Source organism: Mesoplodon mirus, assembly GCF_964341445.2.
Source record: "Mesoplodon mirus genome assembly, chromosome: 12".
Taxonomy (NCBI): Eukaryota; Metazoa; Chordata; class Mammalia; order Artiodactyla; family Ziphiidae; genus Mesoplodon; species Mesoplodon mirus.
Window position 1 is genome coordinate 30849127 of NC_138988.1, and position 23781 is coordinate 30872907.

General features: G+C 39.4%; 1 protein-coding gene across 6 annotated transcripts in view; it reads left to right on the forward strand.

The window, feature by feature from the left end:
- CFAP20DC (CFAP20 domain containing) overlaps positions 1 to 23529 on the forward strand; it is a 287059-nt gene extending 263530 nt beyond the window's left edge. For all 6 annotated transcript variants that reach the window (XM_082639696.1, XM_082639689.1, XM_082639694.1 and 3 more), the window contains 2 exons: positions 7880 to 7974; positions 23059 to 23529. In XM_082639696.1, the coding sequence (XP_082495822.1) occupies positions 7880 to 7974; positions 23059 to 23171 (208 nt within the window). In that variant the 3' untranslated portion in view covers positions 23172 to 23529. The remainder of the gene's footprint in view (positions 1 to 7879; positions 7975 to 23058) is intronic.
- The last annotated feature ends 252 nt before the right edge of the window (positions 23530 to 23781 follow it).

Here is a 23781-nt window from a genome sequence, read left to right on the forward strand (position 1 = left end):
TTCCACTTCACAGTTCCTTCCTCTAAGACAGGGGCCATTCACCTACAGCCTATGGGCCAAATCCTGCCCATTGCAGATTTTTTTTCTTTTGTAAATAGACTTTATTGGAACACAGCCACGCCACTTGTTTACTTATCATTTATGTCTGCTTTCACACTACATCAGCAGAGCTCAATAGTTGCAGCAGAGACCTATGGCTTGTAAAGCCTAACATATTTACTGTCTGGTCCTTTACAAAGAACTGTGGGTTTTACACTACAAAAACACCTCCATGATATTCCAAGATGCAGAAGTTCTTAATTCAGGGTCCAGAAGTCCATGAATGGGCTTCAGATGATCTCTGACCTCCTAAAATTGAAAGAAAATTTGGTATTTTTGGTCATTTTTCTGGGAAAACAGTTTTCACCAGGTTTTAAAAAGAATCTATGAATTCCCCCCGAAGTGAGCTATTTCCTAGTCCTCTCCCCAGTCTGTTCCCTGGCCGAAGAAGATGTTTAAAACCCAGACTGCTTTCAGTGAATAAGAAATTTACACTGGTACCAAATGATAAATATCAATAAGTATTGTATAGAAATGGCTGCAAGTTGCTAAATTCCTAATAGAAGATCTCCTGTGTAAGTATTTCACACTGGGCTAGCTCCTCTAACCCAGCCCTTATGATAGCAGGTAGCTCAGTGCTGTAAATGAGAGCTATGTAATAATTGTTGTCATGTTTTAGATTTCTCAAATAATTACTCACCCAAATAAATATTTAAATGTATACAAGATTGTAGGCAGTTTCCTTACAAGGGAATTCCTTTAGGGAACACACAAATAAGCTGATCAGCCCACAGCAGCCCATGTTGTTTTCTGTTAGCTAGAATGCTTCTTCCATCTGACTATGAGCTCTCTGATTCCCCAGGGTCTGACACACAGCAGTTCAGTAAATGATTACTGTATATGTAGACAGATGATCAAGCTAACTGTTGCTCTCATATCATGCATGTATTTGTATATATGTGTGTATGTGTGTGTACATATATGATGTATTTATAGGAAGCACGTTAATGAAATAAATGTGTGTAAAATTCTCTTGTAAACAAAAAATTCTCTTGTTTTTAAATGAAGGAACTGAAACCATAATCTATCTTAAGTGGGGACATTATCCTCAGTTGTAAAAATATCTGAGTCAGCTCTGATTCAGTTAAAGCTCACTGCCTCCCTTCAAAACTAACATGCAAGTTGAATGGAAGGAGCATGGTATTTGCGGGGGGCAGGATTTTAATGTTAGATGAATTTGTCCACTGTGAGGATTCACAAGATGGTATTTATCTTTCATCTACATTATATTTTTTATGTGGTATTTGAAGTGAACCCATTGTCTTGACTCTTAAGTAAAACACACCTTCTGGTGACAGAGCTCAGCATGTATAAGTGTGCCTGCAAGTCCTTTCTCTTCAGTTTCAAGAGGAGAGGCAGGGGTGGGAGGCCTGCCTGGGTCCACGAGAGAAAGGAGGAGGAAGCAGCCCCTGAGCATGCTCGGAGAGCAAGCCTGACTGAAAAGGATGCTTCTCCACCAGAGGAGCTGGAGGTTTTCATTACAGGTAGAGAGAAAAGGATTATAGTCAGAGCTGAGGAAACCAAACAAAATAGAGTATCAAGAGCAAACAACAGGGCAAATATGGAAATGGGAGAACGAAGAGCAAGAGCAGGTTCCAGAGCACAGGCAGCCGGGGTGAGAAGCAGGCCAAGGAAGTGGCTCACAACTGAGCTAGGGCTCGACATGTGTGAATGAGCCTCATCTGGCACTCCCCCATCCCTAGATGTCTGCGGCCTGGGAAGGCATGGGGGTCAAAACATGGCTTAGCATTAAATATCACATATAAAAATGTAAACATGTAAGATACAGATGCTAGACTACACATTTCTGGCTTATTAACAAGTCACAAAAAGAAAACAGATTGCTCTTGAAAAAATGAAATTATTAAATATATATGGAGTAAAATAAAAACAAAACAAACAAGAGAAAGAGGAATGTTATATGATATCACTTATATGTGGAATCTAAAAAATAGTACAAATGAATCTATATACAAAACAGAAATAGACTCACAGACACAGAAAACAAACTTACCAAAAGGGAGAGGTAAGGGGAGAGGGATAAATTAGGAGTGTATGTATACAACCTACTATACATAAAATAGATAAACAATAAGGTCTTCCTATATACCACAGGGAACTGTATATTCAGTATCTTGTAATAACCTATAAAGGAAAACAATCTGAAAAAAATATATATATATATTATATATATAACTGAATCACTGCTGTACACCTGAAACTAACACAATATTATAAATCAAATATATTTCAATAAAAATAAAATAAATTTTAAAAATACTTAAAACAAAAACAATGTCACCAGAGTGGGAAAATGGTATAACCTGAAGTGTCTCAAGGTGTGGTATGGTCTATGGACTCATGATCCCAAAAGATGGAACAGTTTCAGATGCAAAAAGGTGGGCAGTCTACATATTCTACCCTCCTCTCAGGAGATTCACAGTCTGTTAAAGGCTCTCAAAGGTCCTGCAAGAAAACCTACTGGTTGACTTTGTTTAGCCAAATATTTTCCATATTTTATAGTTAACATGGAAACTCTTTATTTCAAAATATACTTTGTTAATGCTTATTAATAAAAAGCCAAACAAATGAGTTGTTTTGATTAAAGTTTCTTAATTGAATAAAATATTCTAAATCTTAACATCACTTGTCAAGAGAATTCTGCAGTCATTTTTTTTTATCTTTATTGGAGTATAATTGCTTTACAATGTTTATTAGTTTCTGCTGTACAACAAAGTGAATCAGCTATATGTATACATATATCCCCATATCCCCTCCCTCTTGAGCCTCTCTCCCACTCTCCCTATCCCACCCCTCTAGGTCATCACAAAGCACCGAGCTGATCTCCCTGTGCTATGCAGCAGCTTCCCACTAGCCATCCATTTTACATTTGGTAGTGTATATATGTCAGTGCTACTCTCTCACTTCATCCCAGCTTCCCCTTCCCTGCCCCGTGTCCTCAAGTCCGTTCTCTACATCTGCATCTTTATTCCTGCCCTGCCATTAGGTTCATCAGTACTGGTTTTTTTAGACAATAGAATATTACTCAGCCATAAAAAAGAACGAAATTGAGTTATTTGTAATGAAGTGGATGGACCTAGAGTCTGTCATACAGAGTGAAGTAAGTCAGAAAGAGAAAAACAAATACCGTATGCTAACACACATATATGGAATCTGTAGTCATTTTTACAAGATAAAATTAGATGCACCTTACACCACAATAAACTCACAACATATACCAGAATAAACTCCAAATGGATCAGAAATCTAAATGTGAAAAATGAAACCATGCAAGTAACTGGAAGAAAAAAAGGGTGAATTTCTATAGAACCTGGTTGTAGGGAGGAACTTCCTAACTCTGATTTGAAATACAAAGGCAAGGACTTCCCTGGTGGCGCAGTGGTTAAGAATCCACCTGCCAATGCAGGGGACACAGGTTCAATCCCTGGTCCGGGACGATCCCACGTGTCACAGAGCAGCTAAGCCCATGTGCCACAACTACTGAGCCTGTGCTCTAGAGCCCGTGAGCCACAACTGCTGAGCCTGCGTGCCACAACTGCTGAAGCCCGCACACCTAGAGCCTGTGCTCAGCAACAGGAAAAGCCACCACAATGAGAAGCCTGCACAACACACTGAAGAGTAGCCCCTGCTCGCCGCAACTGGAGAAAAGCCTGCACACAGCAACGAAGACCCGAAAGTAAATAGGTAAATAAATTTATTTAAAAATATAAATAAATACAGAGGCAATAAAAGAAGATTCATGCTTATGACTACAGAAAAATTAAAAACCTGTTGCATGGCAAAAAATATCATAAGCAAACACAGATGACAAAATGAGAGAAAGAGACAAAAAAAAAAAAGACCTGATGGAAGAAGAGCAAAAGACATGAACAGGGCTTCCCTGGTGGCGCAGTGGTTGAGAGTCCGCCTGCCTATGCAGGGGACACGGATTCGTGCCCTGGTCCGGGAGGATCCCACATGCCACGGAGCGGCTGGTCCCGTGAGCCATGGCCGCTGAGCCTGCGCGCCTGGAGCCTGTGCTCTGCAGCAGGGGAGGCCACAACAGTCAGAGGCCCGCATACCGCAAAAAAAAAAAAAAAAAGACATGAACAGACAGAAAAAATATATATAGATATAAAATACACACATGCATACACATATATACACATATAGATTAAATAGCCTTAAACATATGAAGAGTCAACTCTACTCATAATGTTCATAATGAGAACAAATGCAAAAAAATGGAAATCAAAACTACTTTAAGTTATTAGTTACTATCTCTCGGATTGGAAAGCATTAAAAACTTGACAGCATAATATTGTGACATGTCTGTAGACAAACCAGCACTCTCAGACATTGCTGGTGGGAATGCTGATGGGTACAACCCTTGTGAAAACAATTTGTCAATATCTAACAAAACCAAGTGTGCATTTACCTTTTATTCCAGGAATCCCACTTCCAAGAATTTATCTTGAAGGTATATCTCCACATATACAAAAAGATATGCCCGAAGTTATTCATTGTAGCATTAATTGCAATAATCACAAAATATTTAAAACTTGCCCAAACATAGGACAGTGGTGAAATAAATGTATGCTACACTGTGGAGTACTATGCAGCTGTAAAAAAAAAAAAAGAATAAGGAAGCTCTCTATGAACTGGTATGAGTGATTTCCTGGATATATTTTAAGTTGAAAAAACAAAAGTGCAAAAGAGTAATTATAGTATACTACCTTTTACACTAGAAAGAAGAGGAATGAAAAAATAGATGTGTATCTGCTGAATTTTTGCAAAAAGAAACAAGAGACACAAGAACTAATGAAATTGATTACCTCTGGAGGAGTGGGTGGGGATGGTGTTGAAATGATGAGGGGGTGGAAACAGACTGGAAGGGATGAAGGAAATCTGACTTTTACTGAATATGCTTTTCTGTAAAAGTTTGACTTTTGAACTGTTAATATTTTACCTTCTCAAAACAACAAAAGTAATAAAAATCAAGAATAGGGAGAAAAACTTAATGCAAACAGAAGCAAATTACGCTAACTATATTTCAACTTAAGAATATAAGCTCACTGAAGAGGTAGGAAAATGAACTAGCCTAAGTAAATTTTGAACATGGTATTTTAACTAATGAAAAAAGAACCATAAACAGAGAATCCTAGAGAGTAGGTTTGGGGTGTTTTATTGGTTGTTTTGTTTTGTTTGGTTAGTTTTGTTGGAAACTACTTTTGGCGTGTTCTGTACTTCAGAAAGTAAGTAAATATACTGAGGCTAATGGGAGCCAGGTTCCTCAGGGTCAGAAAGGAAAAAGGAAAGATGAAAATGACTCTGTGGTATTATATTAGTATTAGAGGAAGCAATATGACCTCATGGTTATAGACCAGGGGCCGACAAACATTTCTGTAAAAGTCCAGATCACAAATATTTAACTCTGTCATCATAGCACAAAAGCTGTCATACACAATACGTAAAAAGGTGAATGTGGCTGTATTCCAATAAAACTTTATTTGTGGACACTGAAATGTGAATTATATATAACTTTCATGTGTCATGAAACATTGCTATTTTAATTGTTTTCAACCATTAAAATATATAAAAACTATTTTTGGTTTGCAGGCCTTACAAAAACAGGCAGTGGGCCAGACTTGGCCCATGGCCATAGTTTACCAACCCTTGATAGAGAGATGATGATAGATAGATGATAGAAAGATAGATAGATAGATAGCAGATGTGATAAAATGTTTAAATTGGAGAATCTAGGTGAAGGATATATAGGAGTTCTTTGTACTCTTGAAACTTTTCTATAAATCTGAAATTACTTTAAAACAAACAAAAATCACAAAAAGAAAAACTCTGTACTTCCCATAGCTACTGCTGACAAGAAAAACATTAACCAAATCATTGGCCTAAGAAGTAATGTCCTGCCTTTTATAACATCTGCTTTTTCCTGCATGTCCAGGGACCACGGTAGAAGCTACTACTGCCATCGTGTGGAGTTTCTAATTTGTCGCTGGGGTGTCATCATATGATAACATTATTTTTCTCCTGTTCATCTTTGCTCTCCATGTCCCTTGCCGAGTAATGAAGCCACTGGGCTAGTAATTTGTATGTGACCTTGTAATTTTCTATAATGTAGGAATTTTTTGGTCTGCTATAATTAAATGGACTAAGTAAAAGGTGCTTATCAGAAAATGCCCCATTAGCTTGGAAGTCTGTGACAAATCATTTCTGATGTCCTTAGTGTGTTATTATGAAATTCAATTACACAGCAAGCTCACCTTGCTTATTTCACAAGCCATAATCTGGTGATAGCTAAGGTGAGCAGTGAGTGAAAGTATCTTAAAATAATACAAATAGGAATTGGATAATTTTTACATTAAGATCCTTTTTATACAAGAAGAGTAAATGGCTTGCAAAGAAAACTTCTATTGTATAGACTTGAAATCATTCTACAATCCTTGGCTGGTTTAATTCCAGCAGAATCCAATTCCTACCTTGGTTTATCATTGTGGGTACAGCCATACTATGATCTTCACTGATAATGAAGATGATAGTGGTCATAGCTGAAATTTTTTGACAGCAGCTCTGTACCCAGATCTATACCAAACATTTTTCATCCATTTTTTTCATTTCATCTTAATGACAAAACTCTGGAGTAATGATTATTATCTCCTTTTTATACATAAGGCTTAGTGATGTTATAAGTGACTTGGCTAAGTTCTCACATTTTGGAAACATGGTGCCAGGATTGGCCTGGAGAGCCAGTGCTCTTAGTTACTGGTCGGGACTGTCTCCCATTGTAGATAAAGACAGCAGGAAATGCAGAAATTTAGAAAGAAATTTTTTGGTCATGAGGACATGTTCTGTTGAGAAGAATAAGGTCAATGACACAGGCTGCTGATATCAATGCAAGGAATATAATTCACTTTGGAAAATCCTTCACATTCCCCTTCCTGCTCTGTTCCCGTGAAGAAGCTCAGTAGCAAGTTTACAGATGAGAAAGGGTTGAAGTAGAACACACAGTGACTCATGCCTTCAGGATGTCACTGACTTATATCACACCCACCCAAGTATCTGCTAGAGGGAGCAGAGAGACAGGAAAAGACTGGAAAGAAGGAAAGTAAAGAGACTGGGAATGAGGTTGGAAGTTGGAGGCAGAGGGACGGAGAATGTAGGAGGTGCTTTCTGAAGTGGCTTTGCCCCCATTCATACAGGGAGAACTGAAGTATTGAGCCACTCAAGGGCCCAAAGGCCCTCACTCTCCCTTCTTTTGTCCTCCCCTGCCCTAAAGCCCCAAGTGAATGCATACCAGCTCCCACCATCATGGCTGGTCCCTGACAGCTCCAAGACTAACTTCTCTTTTGAATCACCAAATGGACTCTTGTCATCCATGACATGTAACTTTGTCAGGCTTTCTTATCCAAAGGTCCTAAGGAGCTTTGTCTCTGCTGCATTTCTTCTTAGTTGTTGAAATAATTTTCTTAGGTGATAGGAGCTATGCTATAGTTGACGATCAACAGTAATAAACTTTTGAGAGGAACAGTCATCATCATTTAGTTGGTGTATTTATTGAACAGCTAGTTAGTTAAGTAATTGACTATGTATTTACAGATTTATAAAACTGAATATTAATTTCTGGACATCTTATTTTCTGAAATAAGAAGGGAAAAATCATTTTTTGTGGAAGCCCCAGGGAGTTAAAAATCCAGGAGAAAGGTAAAATCTATATATGGAATTACAAACATGTGGTTCATTTATTTTCTTCTTTTCTTTTTAGGGACTGGTTAAATATGCTGAGCCCACTGATTGTTCCTCCCAGTCAGCAGCCAGCAGAGCAGCATCAGGATTCTTCCGGAAGCTTGAGTGCTCAAGGTGGGAATATAAAAAACACCAAGCATAAAAAATAAAAATAATTAACTATATATAGAGAAAATCAGTCACTTTGAGATGCCACTGTTTTTTTTAAATGCTGATCACTTAGGCTCACACACCCCAAATGAGGTAATCTGTGCCTCATTTTATAGGATTATAGGTTCTTTGCAACTAAAAGGAATTTAAAAGAGAAATTGTCCTTGTTCTCCTGAAGGTTAATCCATGGGCAAAATATAGTTTAAGGCGTAAGAGCATGGCTTTGGTGTCAAATTGACCTTCATCTGAATTCCAACTCTAGCAATTCCTGCTGTGTGACTTTTATGAATTTCAGTTTTGTAAAAGAAGACTAATAATAGATGGTGCCCACCTGCAAGTTTTTCATGAAGATTCAGTGAGGTATACTGTATATGAAATACTTGGGATAGCGCCTACCAAATACCAGTTGTTAGTATTATTATAAAGCAGACCCAATACTCCAGCATCACGGAGATCCATGTTTTCGTTAATACAGAGGTACAGCCATTTCATTAAAGCAAAGGCTGGCACAGAGCTATGATGGGTAGTATTAGTAATAGAAAAATTAGAAGGAAGCAGGGATGAAAATTTGCCTGGTGTTCTCTTTGTTGACGAGAGCCACAAAGATGACCATTTAGTTTCTGGCTGTGAGCAGGGAACGTAACTGTCAGGAGTGTGTAGAGGAGGGACATAAAAGAATCTTCATCAGACACAGAGGGGTTGAGATGGGAAGGGTGGGGGGAACTCTAAAATGCATAGCTGGAGTGACAGACAACCTCAGAGTGGGACTCCCTGAGATAGCTTTCCGAGTTGGATTATAAAGATGGAAGCTCTATATCTATGGTTTAAAAAAAAAAAAGGAACTGAAACCAGTATAAATTACTCCAACAAAGGTGCCCGGGTTTTTTTTTTCCCTAATTGCCCCAGGGAGAAAGTGGAGCATCCCATTTTTCTTCAGGTATGGAGAGTTCAGAGTGAGAGCTCATATATCTGAGTTGTGCATTTTGATTGCCCAAGGGATGGAGATGTCGCTGTGATTTACTGTCTGAAATAGATGATGCCCCTCAAATTGAGACTCTTTTTAAGGGTGTACTTTTATAATTACTCATAACAGAAAAACAGAATCTTGCCTGTCAGGAGAAGTCCTTGCTGTGAGGGAGCAAGTAATATTTTAAGTATCCTAAATAAGCCACAGGAGAGTGTGGTCTTTAAGCAAAGGCACCCAAGATCTATAGTGGTGATGAGTGGCTGAAAGTATGTCTTCAAGTTGCCATTGCAAAGTGATGTTTTGACAGCAGGGGCTCAATTATGTTGAAGGTAAACAGAACTTGTATGGAGGACAAATTAACAAATTAAATTCCAAGAATTGTAGAAATGTTCTGGCCAGTGTTAACCAGATCTGGCACGCCTTCTCCCTGTCACCCTAGATTTCCATCTGGTATCCCTTTCCCTCTTCTGATAAACTTGGATAGTTTGTAGTTAATGAAAACCATCAAAAGGTAGTGTTTCCTATTTGCTTAATCTTTACATGTCATTGGCTTAGTTTTAGACAACGTAGCATACACTTACCAATATACTGAGCTAGTGTTTCCATCTGTTCTTACAAAGTGTTTGTCAAAGAAAAATAATAGCCTCAAGCATCCAGTGTATACCATCAGAAGGAGAAGGAAGGCACAGTTGTGGGTAGTCTGGGGCTCTTCCTGGGTTTCTGTTGCACAATGCCATTAACTCAGCACCCAATATATGCCAGACACTGTGCTCAGTGGTTACATTTAGTCCTCACAAGTAAGTCAGACAGAGAAAGACAAGTATCATGATATCACTTATATGTGGAATTTAAAATATGATAGAAATGAACTTTTATACAAAACACAAACAGACTCACAGACATAGAAAACAAATTTATGGCTACTTAAGGGGAAGGTTGGGGGGAGGGATAAATTAGGAGTTTGGGATTAGCAGATACACACTACTATATATAAAATAGATAAACAACAAGGTCGTACTGTATAGCACAGGGAATTGTATTCACTATCTTATAATAAACTATAACGGAAAGGAATACGAAAAAGAATATATATGTACACATACACATAACTGAATCACTTTGCGGTACACCAGAAACTAACACATTGTAAATCATTATACTTCAATTTTTTAAAAAAAGAGAATGTAAAAAAGAAATTTAGCCCTCCCAGCAGCACCATGAGGAAGATACTAATTTTGTATATGCAGTTGTTATTTTTTACAGCTGAAGAAACTGAGGCAGCAAGCTCTTGAATAATTTGCATAAAGTTAGTCATTGGCAGAGCTGGGATTTAAACCCAAGCAGCCTGGCCCCAGAGCCCAACCACTGTTTTTATTTTTTAATTTTTTTGGCTTTGAACCAAGTAAATAAATTACCTAATAAAAAAAATACTATATATAAACCAGGAATTGAAAAATTACTTTTCTGTTGAGAGTTCCAGTCGACAGGAAAACAAATTAAAACATCTCAAGGGCTAAGTAGCTAAGTCCTTTCAGAAAAAAGAAAAGCAGACCTCTGGTCACCTGTTTCAGGCCTGGACCTGCATCCCCCCACCCCCAGGCTTGTCAGAAATGACTGGTGGCCACACTCCCTCCAGGGGGGTGAGTGGCTGAGGGGTGTAGTTGCCGTGTTGACCAGATCTAGGGCAAGGCCAAGGGAGTGAGGGGCTGAATGAAGGGCAAGATGACTAGAGTGTGGGACTGCCCAGCCTGGGTGGTCGCTGTGCCCACCTTCTCCAAGGCCTCTCGAGACGACCTTATCTGAGTAGGTCAGGCTCTCTCACCTCACCTAGTGCCTTTTCGTCACAGCCTTTTCACAGTTCGTAACTCATGATTCGTTTACTTGTTTATTGCCTTTTTTCCTAGGTAGCCTAAGAGTTTTTAAAAGCAGAGACTGTCAGTTTGCTCACTCCTAGATCCCTAGTACCCTGAAATTTCTGGCATATATTAGATATGCTGGATTCTCATTAGAAGGAAGACAGGAAGGGAGAAAGGGAGGAAAAAGAGGGAGAGAAATATTCAGCTGGTCATTTCTTATAACAACCTTGGAAGAAAGACAACAGGGTAATTCATTGAAATCTGACTTTCAGTTTTTCCCCCAATTCCAAATTTTTGGTATATTAGGCATATTTGTAAAATTCAACAATGAAAGTATTGAACTTAGACCCATACATTTTAGCAATTAAAACAGTTATAGGTCACCTTATGCGGTGGCTCTTAAACTTTACTTATAAGCAATGAAAACTTTTCTGTCAAGTAAAATGTCATATGGAATCCCAATAAGTAAAGGAATTAAAAGCAGAACTGCTCTGGGTGGAGTGGGAGTTATGGTCTCAGAACCCTGCCGTGGGGCCCTAATGAACCAGTTAAAAACACTAATGTAGTTCATCACCCTCAATTTGACCTTGCCCAAGATCAAATGCTCAATCAGAGTTACGATTTGGATCCAGTCTTCCTCCACATCAGTGCCTTTCTGAAGAACCATTGCACTGGGATGTGAAGGTGGTTTTGAAGGCTCATTCAGAGGGAAAGAGGCTCTTCCATCTTCAGACTTCTAGGATAAACATAATAATAGCTAATGTTTATTTCATCTTCCAGTGACCCAGGCCTACATGTGCACTTTAATTCTCAGAATAGCCTACTGAGACGTAGGTACTTTTATTACCCCCATTTTACACATGGACACTGGTACTTAGATCAGGGAAGTGATACGATGAACCGCCACATCTCCATCAGAGATGGAGAGGCCGAGATGTATCCATGCAGCTAGAGGCATAACTGCATTCTCACAGCAGGGAAAGATGGCCTAACCAATACTAACTCTAGAAAACTTGCCCCAGCCCATACAGAAGTAAATGCATGCAGTATACCTGGCCCTAGAGTCCCTTCTTTTTTTTTTTTTTTTTTTATTAGTTTCTGCTTTATAACAAGAGTCCCTTCTTTATTCAGTACAAATTTGTGTCACAGCCCCAGTTTCTACTAGGCCAGAATGTCTCAAGTGTGTGAATTCCATCTTGAAATGAACAGCCCGGCTCCCAGCAGAGCCAAGCAGCCAGCAGGAACAGCACTGTACTCCGCGCCATTCGACTGAATGGAGGAACGGGCAGCTCTCAGCTGGGCCATGATACATTTGCCAAATATCAATTACCATGAGCACGGGTGCCCTTAACACTTACGAAAAATGTGTTTTTCTGGAGACCGTGTGAAATGTAAAAATGGGAAGTTAAGATTTCAGAACTTACTCAAGAAAACTACCAAACTGACCTTTTGAAAATGAACCAGACTTTGCTCGAAGAATAGTTGTCAATTTGTTTTTGACATTTGTTCCTTTACAGCGATGACCCTTAAATTATTCATGCTTACCAGCTCCAAAATGGAATAATAATGCCTCTCTCTTCAGGCCTGTAAACCCTTTTTTGCAGGTTGCATGGATTTTGAGTGAGAAGACACTCAGCAGGGCTTTTGGAGTTGCCAGAGTCTCATAAAAATAACATTCTCATATCTTTTGTACAGCAAAGCCACAGAAGATATTCCTTTATGAACATTAATCTCCCACGAGACATAAATAGGCAGCGGATGCTTATTTTATAGGTGTAATATCCAAATTACTATTAAAGAATTTATAGAAATCTCATGACGCCTTACAGCTAACCAGAGAGAGGGGAACCTGGCCGCCTGTCCTGGGTCCAACAGAGGAATCCTTTCACAGTCCTGTTTCCCACCGTGCAATTATTTGACATTTACCTAATACCCTGAGTCTAAAAGCAGTCTTCCAAAGTCTGTTTTATTAGTTATCGCACCAGACATTGTGCTTCATCGAACAACCGTGGTACCCACAGTGCTTAACATTGAGCCTAGGACATTGTAAACGCTGCGTAAATATTTGATGGGTAGAACGAGTGAATCTTCTGCCCATGGGAAACAGGAGGATGATTTGGTCTACTTTTTGGATCTTCCCTGTATCTTGAAGATTTATTCAAAATGCAAAGGAGAACTTCCCCTAAAAAAGCAATATTGACGATCAAAGTAATAATAGAAGCCAGCATTAATAAAGCACATGCTGTGTGCCCAGCTCTGTGTCGAGTTTTCCTGTGCATTACCTCTCAGTGACTTCTCCTAACACTTACTGGCATAGGACTGTGCTGTGTCACCACTGTACGGGTGAGGTTAGGGTCACAGCCTGGGTCACAGCCCCACTGATTGTGGAGCAGAACACTGACCGAGGCCTGTCGCACTGGACTGTCTGCACCCTTAAGCCCCACACTGATAGAACCACAGAATTCCCATTTAGGTCAATAAGAACTACACAGCTGAAATGTCCAGTGCAGTGTTTTTAATTTAGGTAGTTTTCTTTCTTGAGCCTTTCTGGATAAAATAGTACTCTCTTTAGAATTCTCCTTAGACCCATAGAGCCCCCGCCTCAACTCTCAGCTTGTGAACTGATTTGTTAGCATATTCAGGCATACCTTTGTGATATTGCACGTTCTGTTCCAGACCACCGCAGTAAAATAAATATCGCAATAAAATTAGTCTGGTTTCCCAGGGCATATAAAAGTTGTATTTACACTACACTGTTGTCTATGAAGTGTCCAATAGCGTTACATCTTTTAAAAAATGCATACCTTAATTTAAAAATACTTTATTGCTAAAAAATGCATCATCTGAGGGCTTCCCTGGTGGCGCAGTGGTTGAGAGTCCACCTGCCAATGCACGGGACACGGGTTCGTGCCCCAGTCCGGGAGGATCCCACATTGCCGCGAAGCGGCTGGGCCCGTGAGCCATGGCCGCTGAGCCTGCGCATCCGGAGCCTGTGCTCCGCAACGGGAGAGGCCACAGCAGTGAGAGGCCCGCGTACCGCAAAGAAAAAAAAAAAAAAAAAGGCATCATCTGAGCCTTCAGCAGGTTGTCGTAGTAACATCAAAGATCACTGATCAAAGATCATCATAACAAATACAATAATAATGCAAAAGTTTGAAATATTTTGAGAATTACCAAAATGTGACAGAGACACAAAGTGAGCAAAAGCTGTTGGAAAAATGGTGCCGTTGGACTTGCTCAATGCAGGGTTGCCACAAACCTTCGATTTGTAAAAAGCACAATAAATCGAAGTGCAAAAAAACAAGTTATACCCGTATGACATTCTCGAATCCAGATTCCTTCCCCTTCCCCTGTGAGGCAAGTAGTTACCTTTTGGTCTCTGATTAACCTTGGGGCAAGGAAGTATTTTCTTATGCAGCTTTCAGGGTCCAGGGGGTGTCTTCTCTGCATAGAAGAAGTGATTAAGAGGGGGGCAGTCAGCCCTCTCACTATATAAAGAAATGCCTTCTTTTCAGGCATACTGGAAGTGAACCCTCTAGTAGAGAAGTAAACACACTGATGGGTGTCTGAGGCTCTCTCCTATTCCAGAACCACCCCCCACCTACTTATTCCCCAAATGTACAACAGAGAGGCCTTGGCCCAGGGTGTGGTCCTAGATTCCATTGCTGGAATTGGGATACATTTCCCCCTGGCTGCAGCATTGCCACCTTGCCTGAAATCAGGCCCTGGAGATCTTATAGGCTTTGTGGGCTTCAGAGCTCAATAGTCTGACTAGGGACCTTCCTTCATGTGTAACAAGAAGCATTCAGGGGCTTCCCTGGTGGTGCAGTGGTTGAGAATCTGCCTGCTAATGCAGGGGACACGGGTTCAAGCCCTGGTCTGGGAGGATCCCACATGCCATGGAGCAACTACGCCCGTGAGCCACAACTACTGAGCCTGCACATCTGGATCCTGTGCTCTGCAACAAGAGAGGCCACGATAGTGAGAGGCCCGTGCACCGTGATGAAGAGTGACCCCCACTTGCCACAACTAGAGACAGCCCTCACATGGAAACGAAGACCCAACACAGCAAAAATTAATTAATTAATTAATAAACTCCTACCCCCAACATCTTCTTAAAAAAAAATGTGACTTTAATATCTATTCAGTAAGTATTAAAAAAAAAAGAATACAAAACTGAGAATATCAGATTAGGGTATAAAAGTGCTATTTAAAAAAAAAAAAAAAAAGCATTCAGAGTGGTAATTCACATATTTACAAGTGCACATATATGTCTTGTAAGGTATTCCCCAGCTTTGCTGCAATATAATTGACATATAACATTATGTTAATTTAAGGTGTACAACGTAATGATTTGATATACAAGCTCACATTTGAATCACATTTGTAAGTAGAGACTAGCCTGAAAGAATGAAATTGCAAGAATTCCTAACTAATCATCCAAATTCTTCAATGTGTCGTTTTAAGTGGCATTTTCCAAGTAAAATATAGCCACGAGATTTTACAAAAGGAGTGATGTACTTATTTCCCAAATGAAACCTGAACTATAATCTTGGCATATCATTTGCCTTCCAAAAAACAATATAGCTTTCTAATAGAAGAAAGTACCTTTTCATCCTTTTTATTCCATTATTGGTCATTTATCTTTCTCCCATTTGAGGGCACATATTTGCTGAGAAACAAATCTCAACAGTTCACTTTCTCCAGTTTTAGTGCAAGTTAATTTTGCCCTACTGTGATATAAGTTGGTAGAAGAGTTTGCAAGCACCTGGTGCTCAGCAGAATCTTATCTAAAATGTCATCTTTATTGATCTGAAGGCTGACTGTTCCCAGTGGTGATCCGTCACCATTGAATTGTTTAAACAATAGTGTATTAGTATGCACATAAAGATACAGTCAATCAGTTTTCAAGATCTATAAGAGAGAAAATGCATTAACTTGTAAAAAAAAAAAAAAAAAAAAAAAACTCCAGATGGCAGCGTCAGAAAATCGAAAATCAAGTACAGTGTCTTGATTCAGAGATTTTAAATCTGATAAACTGGTGCCACATCATTTATTTTCAAGCTTGAAGACTGAGCTTGTGCATATAGGTTTTCTATTATCTACAGTTAAAATGCGTTAAATATAGATAATTAAGCATTTATATTAATTGACTCAAAAGGTGAACTGGAGGAATTATCTGCTCACACTGATCTAACCAAGGGGAGGGCAGGTAATATTGCTGTGTTTGGTCTGACTCCGTTGGTTTTTCTTCTGTTATTGCCGTTAACCAGTTTCAAAGTGGATGAAGCTGAAAGTTTGTAAATAGATTATTATCTGAAAGGCAATTTTATTTCACTAGAAATGGCTTTATTATGTGAAGAAGAGTAAAAATGTAATTTGGACCCCTGTCCTGATGCTCTTAGTCTGGTAGCAGAGAATGGTTTTATTTGTTAATTTGTCCTTTTAGAGTTTCTGTAGCCAGTCTTTAAATAGAGCAATTTAGCATTTGGGAGAAAAACGAACTCTGCACTATCCAAGAATATAATTGAAAATTACCCCATACCCATGCACAATAATTACCTTTCAAAACATTTCCCATTGCTTGACATCACAGTGGTAATTGCTTAACAATATTATAGTTTCATTACGTAGAGATTACAGTGGCAAAATGATGTAAGTTGGAGGCTTTGAAAATTAAGTTATAATGAAAACAAAACCATCTGTGCAAGTTTAAAGCACTTATTTCAATATAAAGTTATACATAATATCACCCAATTTTTGTATGAATGTCATCGTTAGTAGAGTTCTAAAATTCACCCATTTAAAGCTTTAGTACTAAAAACCACAAAACCTGCCTTAGTCCCATGGTTATAATGCATGAAGTTCCAGTTCTCCAGCGATATGTATTGGAACGAATGCATTTCTATAGCAGTTATTGCTTCAGTTTGCATGCATTATGTAGCCAAACCTCTACTAATGAATTGGATCCACCTTGATCCCTTTGCAGTTGGATGATAAAGACCCATGGCCCATTACAACGGTTATTTTCATTTTGAAAGGCTCCTGACTAGTTGTAAAAATGTATTGAGTTTTCTAATTTAATAACACCAGCTTAAAATTTTATCTTATTGGAAAGTACAAGCACAGAATGCACTAAACAATTATATAGCATATAACTCTTATGTGCCAGAGGTCAGAATTTCCCCCAATGTGTTGATGCAGTAAAAACAAGACATTGGATGGCAGGTCTTTGAGAAAATTTGACTTATAATTATTTACCTCAGTAATACGTGGTTTTAATATCACACCTGATGGAAAAAATTAGTGTTACTTTTTTGAAAAATACATGATTTTTGATATAAGAACTTTTTATTTAAAGATGAATTAATTATAATGTCCTGTATAAAATTAGTAGGGGGCTTTGTGTTTCATTCAAACCTTTTTTTTAGTAGTAAAAAATCAAACAGATATAGTTTTGGGGTAGGGAGTGAGGTATAAATGAACATATCCCTGTTGTGTCTAACTCAGATATCTTACGTTTTCCATAATGATTATAACATTTGCTGAGTACTCACTGTGTGTGTGCTGAGTGTTATCTTATTTAGTTCTCATAGGTACTGTAGCAGGTACTGTTACTATCCTTACTTTACATATGAGGAAACTGAGGCTGAGTAGTGAATTTTCTCAATGTCCCACAGCTGTGAAATGGCAGAAATGGGATTTGGACACAGATCTGTCTGACTTCATTGTCTAAATGTCATTCTGCCTGTCTCTGTGAAGCCTTTTCTTTATATTTAAGCTTTATCAGTGCTGTTCTGAGTTACTGAAAAAGCTGTAGCCTATAGTTAATGATTTATTATATTGTTATTATTCTTAATAGTAATAGTAGTGATTATTTATTGAACAACTACCATGTGCTCTGTGCTATGCATATTACCCAGTGTCCAACTTAGTCCACAAAGCCCTATGAAATAAGGTTATTCCCATTTTAAAAATGAGCAAACGAAGGTTCAGTGAGGTAAAATAATCTGTAACCAGCCTAAGGGCATGCAGGTGGTGAGCAGCGGCGCTCCCATCCATCCCCAGGTTTGTTGGATTCTAGAGCCCAGGGGTGCTCTTAGCCACTCCCAGTTTAACTCCTCATTAATCTTTAGTAGCTGTTTTTGTTTCGTGTGCGTATGTCACATGTACAACTAGGCTGTCTCATCCATAACCAGACTGCTCAGTCCCGTAGCAAGCACACAGTGGTTACTTATTGATCACCTGATTTTGTTCCGTTCTCTGAAGTAGCCCCAATATAGAAGTGTTGATGGATTGAATATCTGAAAGTAAAGGACATGCACACTCTCCTTTGATGTGCAGAAGTGACCCAGGGGATCATCTTCAATATGAAACAGCCACTTGAAAAGCATTCCCACCCTCTCCTACTTAGAGGAGGAGGGTGGAGGCAAGGCCCTAGGGACCACTCTTAAGGTAACAATAGAAAATACAGGAAAGGCAGCCTGCCTTCTCTGAGTTCCTGTTCTTAATCAGAAACTGTGCGAGGTGCTCAGGTCAGCTACCACTGTCATTGTGGCCGTTAGCTGTAAGTCCTATCATATTTCAAGGATGCAAGAAGCCACTGCAGCCAAGAGTCACAAAAACTCATCAAAGGCACCATAGGGGTCATTGGATATGGCCCCCTGTCCTACACAGGGTTCATCTACAAAATCTCACACAAATGATTGCCCCAGTCCCTGCTTCACCCTCCCTAGAGTTCACGTTCCATTTCCTGGTCAGCTCCAGTGTCTAGAAAATTTTTCCTTGTGCTGAGCCAAAATCTGGCTCTTTGTAACTTTCACCCATTGATCCTGTTGCTTTCTCTTGGAACCCCACAGCATCTTAATTTCCCATTCACTTGCCACCCTTTATATACGTGAAGCCAGAAGGGCTGTTGTCACTTCCATCAAGCTTTCCCTTTTCTGGAGTTAATAAGCTCAGCTCCTTTGGGCCTGTTGAGCTAGTTGCCTCTGCCCCTCCCACAAGGACTGTCTCATCTTTGTCAGTGGTTTTGGAAATATGAAAAATCAAAGTTCTTTTGTTTCCAAAACTGATGTCTTTAAATGTAGGACACCTTTACAATTTTTTACTTTCCACATTTAAATCCCCATAATGTTATAGCTTCCAACTGAATGTTTTACACCAGTATTGTGTTAACAATAAGATCGAGCAGGTATGGTCAAAAGAACACTGAACTGGGAATCTGGAAACCCAAGTTCATCCCTGACTCTGCCTCTAACTCACCAAGTGACCTCAGATGAGCTGTTTAACTTTGCAGACCCTGTTTCCCTCATCCATAAAACAGGCACGATAATTCCTGCCTCTTTCACAGGATCATAACAGTCAAATGAGCTACTGCATGAGAAAGTGCTTTCTAAACCATCGGGGGTTCTACTATTTGAGATGTTACTAAGCAAGGCAGATTAAATCATTCTTCTGTTAAACCCCACTTTTTTCTTTTTTTTGCTTTATAACAAATTAAATCAGTTATACATATACATATGTTCCCATATCCCCTCCCTTTTGCGTCTCCCTCCCACCCTCCCTATCCCACCCCTCCAGGCGGTCACAAAGCACCGAGCTGATCTCCCTGTGCTATGCGGCTGCTTCCCACTAGCTATCTACCTTACGTTTGGTAGTGTATATATGTCCATGCCACTCTTTCACTTTGTCACAGCTTACCCTTCCCCCTCCCCATATCCTCAAGTCCATTCTCTAGTAGGTCTGTGTCTTTATTCCTGTCTTTACCCCTGTTCTTCATGACATTTTTTTTTCTTAAATTCCATATATATGTGTCAGCATACAGTATTTGTCTTTCTCTTTCTGACTTACTTCACTCTGTATGACAGACTCTAGGTCCATCCACCTCATTACAAATAGCTCAATTTCATTTCTTTTTATGGCTGAGTAATATTCCATTGTATATATGTGCCACATCTTCTTTACCCATTCATCCGATGATGGACACTTAGGTTGTTTCCATCTCCGGGCTATTGTAAATAGGGCTGCTATGAACATTTTGGTACATGTCTCTTTTTGAATTATGGTTTTCTCAGGGTATATGCCCAGTAGTGGGATTGCTGGGTCATATGGTAGTTCTATTTGTAGTTTTTTAAGGAACCTCCATACCGTTCTCCATAGTGGCTGTACCAATTCACATTCCCACCAGCAGTGCAAGAGTGTTCCCTTTTTTCCACACCCTCTCCAGCATTTATTGTTTCTAGATTTTTTGATGATGGCCATTCTGACTGGTGTGAGATGATATCTCATTGTAGTTTTGATTTGCATTTCTCTAATGAGTAAAGATGTTGAGCATCCTTTCATGTGTTTGTTGGCAGTCTGTATATCTTCTGTGGAGAAATGTCTATTTAGGTCTTCTGCCCATTTTTGGATTGGGTTCTTTGTTTTTTTGTTATTGAGCTGCCTGAGCTGCTTATAAATTTTGGAGATTAATCCTTTGTCAGTTGCTTCATTTGCAAATATTTTCTCCCATTCTGAGGGTTGTCTTTTGGTCTTCTTTATGGTTTCCTTTGCTGTGCAAAAGCTTTTAAGTTTCATTAGGTCCCATGTGTTTATTTTTGTCTTTATTTCCATTTCTCTAGGAGGTGGGTCAAAAAGGATCTTGCTGTGATTTATGTCATAGAGTGTTCTGCCTATGTTTTCCTCTAAGAGTTTGATAGTTTCTGGCCTTACATTTAGGTCTTTAATCCATTTTGAGCTTATTTTTGTGTATGGTATTAGGGAGTGATCTAATCTCATACTTTTACATGTCCCTATCCAGTTTTCCCAGCACCACTTATTGAAGAGACTGTCCTTTCTCCACTGTACATTCCTGCCTCCTTTATCAAAGATAAGGTGACCATATGTCCGTGGGTTTATCTCTGGGCTTTCTATCCTGTTCCATTGATCTATCTTTCTGTTTTTGTGCCAGTACCATACTGTCTTGATTACTGTAGCTTTGTAGTATTGTCTGAAGTCAGGGAGCCTGATTCCTCCAGCTCCATTTTTCGTTCTCAAGATTGCTTTGGCTATTCGGGGTCTTTTGTGTTTCCATACAAATTGTGAAATTTTTTGCTCTAGTTCTGTGAAAAATGCCAGTGGTAGTTTGATAGGGATTGCATTGAATCTGTAGATTGCTTTGGGTAGTAGAGTCATTTTCACAATGTTGATTCTTCCAATCCAAGAACATGGTACATCTCTCCATCTATTTGTATCATCTTTAATTTCTTTCATCAGTGTCTTATAATTTTCTGCATACAGGTCTTTTGTCTCCTTAGGTAGGTTTATTCCTAGATATTTTATTCTTTTTGTTGCAATGGTAAATGGGAGTGTTTCCTTGATTTCACTTTCAGATTTTTCATCATTAGTATATAGGAATGCCAGAGATTTCTGTGCATTAATTTTGTATCCTGCTACTTTACCAAATTCATTGATTAGCTCTAGTAGTTTTCTGGTAGCATCTTTAGGATTCTCTATGTATAGTATCATGTCATCTGCAAACAGTGACAGCTTTACTTCTTCTTTTCCGATTTGGATTCCTTTTATTTCCTTTTCTTCTCTGATTGCTGTGGCTAAAACTTCCAAAACTATGTTGAATAAGAGTGGTGAGAGTGGGCAACCTTGTCTTGTTCCTGATCTTAGTGGAAATGGTTTCAGTTTTTCACCATTGAGGACGATGCTGGCTGTGGTTAAACCCCACTTTTTAAGAACTGCTGGCACTGCATGCAACTCACCAGAGAGTCCGCTGATTTCTTGTTTCCCCCAGATCACTGCAAACTCCTTGAAAACAGGGCCTCTCTCTTATATCTTCATATCCCCAACACCTGGCTTGGTGCCTGGGGCAGGGAAGGATCACGTTAAATGTTTTGGGGTGGTTAGAAGAAGGATGGGCAGAGGAATGGCTGTGGTACAGTTTCAAAATCCCACTCCACCATTTTGTCACCACTCCCTTGGCCTTAACTCCAGTTTGTCACTGTCCTGATGGTGTCCATGCACCAGCTTAATCTGGTTTTGGCTGGGTAAGGTGAGGTCCCACCACCACCACCACTACCACCGCCTTCCCTTCCTCAGGGCAGTGACGCTTAAGATCCCAGCTTTGTTTCACAATCATTGATTCACCCTTTCAAAAAGTACTCAGTATTTACTGAGCCTCTGTTCTGTGTCAGCCCTGCCCATGCCCACCATCCAAGCCCCTCCAGAACTGACCCTGGTGAGCTTGTAGCCCAAAGGTTTGGTTTTCTTTGGTCCTTAGTAGCCTGTGCTAAGGAAGAGAGACAAGTGTCTTAATCATCCCCTCCTCCCTGAGCCTGCTCTGGTCCTCTCCAGCTGAAGGAGGTCTTGCCCTCCCAGCCTCCAAGCCTATTACATGGATTTTGAGAAGTACTCAGAAGGCACTCGCTTGCTAGTGCTAGTGATGGCATCAAGTACATAAGTACTGAGCACAACACTGGGTACACACAAGGTGGTCAGGAAATATCTTAGTAAAGCTTTTTTTTTTTTTTTCATTCCATGCCATTTGTTGAGAACCAACCAAATGTTGCTAACTTTGCTGATTACTTAGGCGGTAGGTGTTCTCTTCATCCAAACCATCTAAATAGCTGTCACAAGAAAAAAAAATCAAGCCATGTTCATTTTCCCAGCAAATTTGACAGATCTTGATACCACTAATAAAATTACAGATCATCTGACATTGTTTTCCATTTGTGTTCTATGCTTTGAGTATCTTATTTCTAAACATTATTTTAATTCATGTTTATTTGGTAGTCTTTTTAGGTTGTATGAATGGGGATTGAGCTCTTTATTAATTTGCACTGTATGGCATTTGTGCAGCTCTGGCCCATGAAGAAGTCTAGAGCTGTGATAATCAAATTTTGAATCCTGTTCAAATATCCCTAATCCTCATAACTCTTTAGTCCTTTGGCCCTCTTCCTTAATCCTTTCTCCTCCCTGCCAGTTCTCCACGCTCATTTTTCTTGTGCTTTATAGCGAATCTGGCCCCTGTGATCACCGTTTCTTCTCTGTCTTACACTGCAAGTATAGAGTTATCACATCTGCAGCACTCCTCCATTCCAGCACTGACATCCTGCCCGCATAAGGACAGTCTCCCAGGAAAGATGATTCCTGCTTCCTTGCCCTTCTCTGTTGCAGTTTAAGAATTACAGGCCAGGCCAACAGCTAACATGACAGTGGTTCCCCTTCCCACAGGTGGAGAAGACCTGAGTGTAGAAGAGGACGAGGAAGTGCTGACTCTGCTGTATGACCCATGTCTGAACTGTTACTTTGATCCCCAGACTGGGAAATACTACGAGTTGGTGTAATGCCTCCTTCCAGGGCAAAGAAGGGCCACCCCTGGCGGAGCAGGATAGCAGTTCTGACTGGCATCACAATGCATGTGTTGGCCAGGCCCATGGAATCAACAGTAACTAAGAGAAATGAAGTTAGTTTGTACATAGTGTTCAGTGTTAAGACTACCTACATTCTTTTTGTAGATGGGTGCGATTTTTTGGAACTGTGAAGGAATTAATACAGAAATAAGATCTTAGAACTTTGAATTGGTTCTTATTTGTTGGTTCTCATCCTACATATAATTTTGTTTATTTCATATAATTTTATGTAAATGAATTAAGAGTTATTAATGCAAATTTTTTGCAGTGTTAATCTGTAAGTGATGGCTTGATATACAGAAAATGTATTCTTGTTTGAAAGATATCTGGGTACCTTTTATTTTATTACCTATCTGTATTAAAAATAAAGTATGATGGTCAGAAGAATACCTTTTAAACTGCTTCTTTTTATTTACCCCACTTTCTTTACCAGAATATTCCTAGATGGTGTTTACCTTTCCTTAGATTATTAGAAAAAGGATTAACTGTGAAGTAGTCAGACTTTATGACCATATTTTATTGGTACCGACCTCGCTATTTCCAT